Here is a 6000-nt window from a genome sequence, read left to right on the forward strand (position 1 = left end):
GCGCAATTTTCGAGGCACGCAACACATTAGCGGTAGTGGAAGGGCGGTAGCAAAGATACTTATTTTTGCTTCTCGAGTGCAGTTTCTCAAGTGCACAATGTACACTTTTCATCAAAGTTGGGCTAGCCGGCACTCTGGCAAGCAGGCGTGCTGAGGTTCCGCAAGGTGTAATGGTGCTTCTGCGGTACAGCTGGTGATTGAAATATACGTGGTGAGAAGCAACAAATCCTTTCAAACTCGAGATACTTAAATCACTTAAGATGAAACAGAAGGTCAAGTACACGGCTCTGGTGAGCTATGTACACTCCGTAGTGAACTATACATATTCTATAAAGGCTGGGTGGCTGTACTAAAATGGCTAGAAATTTTAAACGTGCTTAAAGCGTGAAAATGAAAATTACCAGGACATTTATGCTGCTGCCAATCTTTCGACCAGCCGAATTTCTTAATAATGGCGACATGATTAGATATGTGTCGTCGATGTCCAGTCATGATGTTCCGAAGGAAGTAAGAGTTCAGCACAGCCGTACTAACCTTTCAATGCGAATTTTGCTTTCTACCTTTTAACGAAACACAGATGCGAGGAATACGGACAAGACATTGAGCTAGGCTGTACACTGGAAGTCAAAAATCCACAGAAGCCTTACCCAGACTGCTGCAAAAGGAAAGTTTGCCGGCATTATTTTTCCACCTATTATCCTGGCTCGTACATTGCCCCGTCTCCGCTGTAGATATTTCCTTTACTATCCTTCAATCATAGTTCTGTAGCGCGAACAATGATTACAATAAAAACAAAGCTGCACATTTAACGGTTTCTTGTGCAATGTTCTCTTATTTTGTCTTCTTTGTTTCTTTATTTATTTACAGGATACTGCCGGCCTTAGTCTTAGGCCTTGAGCCGGAGTGGACAGTGCGATATACAGATGAACAAGAAAATTAACAGCAAAAATCATTACAAGAATTCAATACATTGCAATAGACGAACTTCCTGATCCGCACAAGCCGTACAGAGCATTCCAACAAAAGAAAGCATCACAAAATTTCAGTATATTTTAGAATACGGATATTCGCTGAACCGCAAAAGCTGTACAGAGCACATTGATAACAACGCGATAGTGATAATAAGGAGTCGCATTAATACTGGTATGCTGAACGACATCGTGCATGATCGGTAGGTTTAGCAGCAAAAAATCTACAAATACTAATGACAAGCAAGCGAAAATAGCACTTGCGTATAGTGTAAATCAAAAAGTAAAAAGAAAAATTACATTTATACATACATGCATATACATATAACATCAAGTCTAAATGCTATTCAGCAGGCCGCAGAATTACTGGACGGTCGGAAGAGAGCGCATTCCACTCACTTATCGTCCGAGGAAAAAACTTGTTTTTAAATACGTTTGTTCTGCAAGAAAATTGCTTTATTTTCTTCGGATGATTAGATCGTGTTGCGCGCCTAGTAACTAAAGTAATATACATATCCTTATCTATCCCCAGCATATCATGGTAAAGTAAATACATGTATTTCGGTCGGTCCCTATATCGCCCTAATTTTAATGTTTCCAGGTTAGTTTTGTTAATAAGAACAGTAGGAGATACGTGCCAGCTATAAGAGTTAAATACGAATCTAACAGATTTTCTTTGAATATTTTCCAATTGAGTAATGTTCTTCAGGCTGTACGGGTCCCATACTACCGAGGCGTACTCAAGAATAGGCCTAATATACGTTTTGTACGCTAAAAGACGGATTTCTTGTGTAGTCTATCGAAGCGACCTTCTCAAGTAACCAAGCTGGCGCATTGCCTTTTTTGAAATATGAGATATGTGATCGTTCCATCTAAGGTCGGATGAAATTACGAGGCCTAAGTATTTGGAGCTACTAACCGTAGATATATTATTACCACTGAAACTAAGAAAATTTTAAGGGGTGGCGTTTTTGTGTTACTGACATAGCAACCGTTTTCTTTGCTATAATATTCATTTGCCATGTGGCACACCTCGCTTCTACCTTGGCTAGTGAAGAATTCAAGCGGGCCTGATCATTTACGCTATTAACTTCTTGATATAGTAACCCGCCGTGGTTGCTCAGTGGCTATGGTGTTGGGCTGCTGAGCACGAGGTGCCGGGATCACATCCCGGCCACGGCGGCCGCATTTCGATAGGGGCGAAATGCGAAAACACCCGTGTACTTAGATTTAGGTGCACGTTAAAGAGCCCCAGGTGGTCGAAATTTCCAGAGTCCTCCACTACGGCGTGCCTCATAATCAGAAAGTGATTTTGGCACGTAACACACCATAATTTTTTTAATTGATATATTATACAGTCGTCTGAAAATAATCGTATTTTAACGTTTACTTCTTTTAACTCGAATAGCTTTTCCTAGAACAAAGGAATTCATTAAGCTGGAGAAAGAAGTTATCTTGAGTAGGGGGACGGTAGAAGCCTCCTACAATTACAGTGTGCCCATCGAAATATACTTTAATGAGCACGAACTCAATTGCAGGTATTTCAGGCAAACTAGACACCAGTAGTGACTGTTGATAAATAATTGCAACACCACCGCAGCGCGAAATTCTATCTTTACGACGAATTCCGTAACCTGGTGGTGTTACTTCCTCGTCGGAGGTATCGGGGTGAAGCCAAGTTTCCGTGATTATAAGAATATGTGGCTTGTGTGTTAAAATACTTTCAATATCGTCAGATTTATTAACGATGCTACGTGCATTGAGGTTGATGAAACGGAGGGGCTTTTGGGCATCTGTTTGGATTCGTTGTGACTGGTGTCTTTCTGCAGTTTGTCTGCCTGTGGGAATCCTTCGGTCACTTGTGCCATCCCATCGGAATAGCTCGACATTAATCCTAATTTTGTCGTACGCTAGTTGGACTTTCCCCCCAGCAGCTCTAATTTTGGAGGCGCTATCCCAGAGTTCGTTTTAAGTCTTGTGGGCGCTGAGAAGTCTTCCGAGACCGAGATATCTTTATTTTTCAGTTTGAAACAATTCTGTAGTACGGCCATTTTTTCGCGGTGGTCGAAAAGCTTGATTATGACTGGGCGTGGTCTAGTCCCGTGTCTGCGCCCGATCCTATGAAGTCGTTCAGCCGAAGAAACTTGCACACCGAGAACGCTCTTAAACAAGCCCCCTAACACAGCTTGCTTCAGATAATCATGAGTTTCGGCAGCTGTTTCTTTGACCCCTAAAACAAGAAGGTTGTTCCTCCTGGAACGATCTTCTAGATCGACAAATTTGTCCTGCGACCTCTGAACACTTTTGTCGAGGCCAGAGACTTTTTTGCTGACTTCTTTAATAGCCAATGCCGACTCCTCAACCACCTTTAGTTTCATTTCAATTTAATCTAAACGTTTTTCTATTTTCTGCTGACCATTAAGCAGTTCGACTAACAGTTCATCAGTCGTAGGCCTAGGTCCAGAATTGGGCTCTACGTCCCCAGAAAGCATTAGAAGAGAGAAGACAAAATCCTGAACAACCAACCAGAGCGTAAAAAAAGAAAAACTGCATGTAAAAAAGCGACGGGTTGGTCATGTTGACTGGCGGCCAGCCGACGAGCCCACTGGCAGAAGTGCTAGAAGTGCCAGAAGTCAGAAGTGCTGAGCAACGCTCTTGTACGCGAAATTATACGAAGTAGTTGTAAAGTTTCTCGATAAAGGTATCAGGAGTTCGGGATGAAACATATAATTCGCAGTTACGTGTGGTACGAAACTCCGCACTCGCAGCGCGAGAATGAAAGAATAACTCCCCTGTGTTGTGCGCGTCTGTTTTAAATTGTGAATTTTCCGAACTAAACTATCGCGGAAGCATTCTGACAGAAACGGCTCGATGAGGTAGAATAGCTTTTGTGGCTCTAAAACAAGAATGAGTATACTGCTCATAGTGCTTTCTTGGTGTGAAGGATCCAAGCCAAACCGGAAGATCCAAACCGGAAGTGATCGGTTATTCGGTTGTTTATTCGGTTAAAAGTATCCGGATTTCCGGGTGCCCTTATATTTGTTCATCTGTAAGTCTGCCCAAATTACCTTTTTCTCTCTTGTATCAGATTTGTAGTTATTTTTGCAACCGCTTGTGCAAACCCGATATCATATTTGGTAAACTTCCTCACCTATCGTTTTTTTTTAAATTTATATTTCGGAATTGCTGTGCTCTATAAGATTGTGCTACAAGTTTTCCTGCTCAACTTAATCCATGTGCCAGCGATTTTAGTGCAAGCGTCAGTCTATTTAATCTCAGCGCCGACTGATTTAATCTAGGCGCCACGTATTTTAATCCTAACGCCAGTGAATTTAATCCAAAGAAGAGATGCACTTGCGGACGAGTTACAGGAAGTTTAAAGTAACCACGAAATGTTATGAATTTGCGTCAACCAAACATACACAGTCTAGAACTACACAGATCAAAGCCGAACTATCGTTGCATTCGTTGAGTACTCGCCGTGACATTGCATTGCTGTCATTTTTTCATAAATTCATTCATTTTGACGGATTATCCCTACCATGCTTGAAACACTATGTCTTCACATCGCGCATATTGTACAATAATTTCAGCTATATCCGCGTATATGGAGCGACAGTCAGTCAGTCAGTCAGTCAGTCAGTCAAGAACTTTATTAAAGTCCTGAGGAATTTCAATCCGTTGGAGATCCCACGTGGGGAACTCCTCCGGCAGAAACAGTAGGCGACACCCAAGTCGGGACGGGAACGTGGTGACGCTCCGCCAGTTCTTGGGCCCTCTGGACGGCCTGGAGTTGTAGTTTGAGGTCCGGGCTTTTGAGGGCTTCTTAACATTCGGGCTCACTGGAGAGAGGATCCTTTGGTAGCGCGGTACATTGCCATAGCATGTGCGAGAGTGAGCAATAAAGTTCGGGGCAGTCTGGGCAATTTGCCGGGATTTCTGAGTTATAGTGACTTAGTAGGCCTCGTGACGGATACGAGTCCGTTTGTAGCATTCGAAACGCGGCCGCCTGCGCGCGTTCGAGTTTGGCGTGTGGGAGCGGAAATTTGGTTCTGCCTTTCCGATAGTGGGAGGTGATTTCTTGGTAAGTGAGCAGCGGGTCATTAAACTGAATGTCCAGCCCCTCGTAGGCCGTGGGACCGTCGCGGCGGGCAAGTTCTCGCGCACGGTCGTGGGCCGTTTCATTGAGGTTAGCTTTTTGCGGGTGAATGTCTTTCCCCATGTGAGCGGGGAACCAGGAGAGGCACCGTTTTCTCTCTTTTGAGCTCGCTAGTAGTATACGCGCTGCTTCTTTAGATACGTTGCCGCATTCGTAGGCCCGAATTGCGGCACGCGAGTCCGTGAAGACATAAGTAAATGTGGGGTCTGCCATGGCGATGGCTACGGCTATTTGTTCCGCTTTAGCGCTGGTGCTCGTTTTAACCGATGCGGATGATCGTAGCGTTCCGTTGCCGTCCACAACCGCTATTGCGAAAGTGGATGTGCTGCCGTACTGGGCCGCGTCCACAAATGCGGTGGCTTCACGATCGGCGTCGATGCGGTCGAGAATCGCGCGGGCGCGGGCCCGGCGCCTACCCACGTTGTGTTGTGGGTGGACGTTTCTGGGAAACGGTGAGACTTTATATTTGTCTCTAATTTCGCTCGGTAGGGTAACCGCGTGCTCGAGATAGGGAGACGGGGAGACATTGGCGTCATTTAGGATTAGCCTACCGGCTTTGGGCGAGGATAGGCGGAGTATTTGCGCCATAGTCTGAGCCTCGATCACTTCGTCGATGTTGTTGTGCATGCCTAGCTGGTCAACCTTTGCTGTACTTGCGCTTTGTGGAATTCCCAAGACCTGTTTGATGCTCTTGCGCATGAGTGTGTTTAGCTTCGTCTTTTCTATTTTCGTCCAGTTGTGGGCAGAGGCGACGTAATTAATGTGACTCATAAGGAACGCGTGGTATACGCGCAGAAGGTTATCTTCGCGGAGACCCTTCCTGCGCCCCGAGACTCTGGATGAGTCTGATCATGTTTTCGGTTTTGGCGGTTA

At 44.7% G+C, this 6000-nt stretch overlaps 1 protein-coding gene across 2 annotated transcripts in view; it reads left to right on the plus strand.

Annotated features, from left to right (window-relative positions):
* The window catches only part of LOC142574256 (uncharacterized), a 157047-nt gene extending 156234 nt beyond the window's left edge, over positions 1-813 (plus strand). For both annotated transcript variants that reach the window (XM_075683384.1, XM_075683385.1), the window contains one exon: positions 578-813. In XM_075683384.1, the coding sequence (XP_075539499.1) occupies positions 578-731 (154 nt within the window). In that variant the 3' untranslated portion in view covers positions 732-813. The remainder of the gene's footprint in view (positions 1-577) is intronic.
* Positions 814-6000: the final 5187 nt, after the last annotated feature.

Source organism: Dermacentor variabilis, chromosome 3 (genome assembly GCF_050947875.1).
Source record: "Dermacentor variabilis isolate Ectoservices chromosome 3, ASM5094787v1, whole genome shotgun sequence".
NCBI lineage: Eukaryota > Metazoa > Arthropoda > Arachnida > Ixodida > Ixodidae > Dermacentor > Dermacentor variabilis.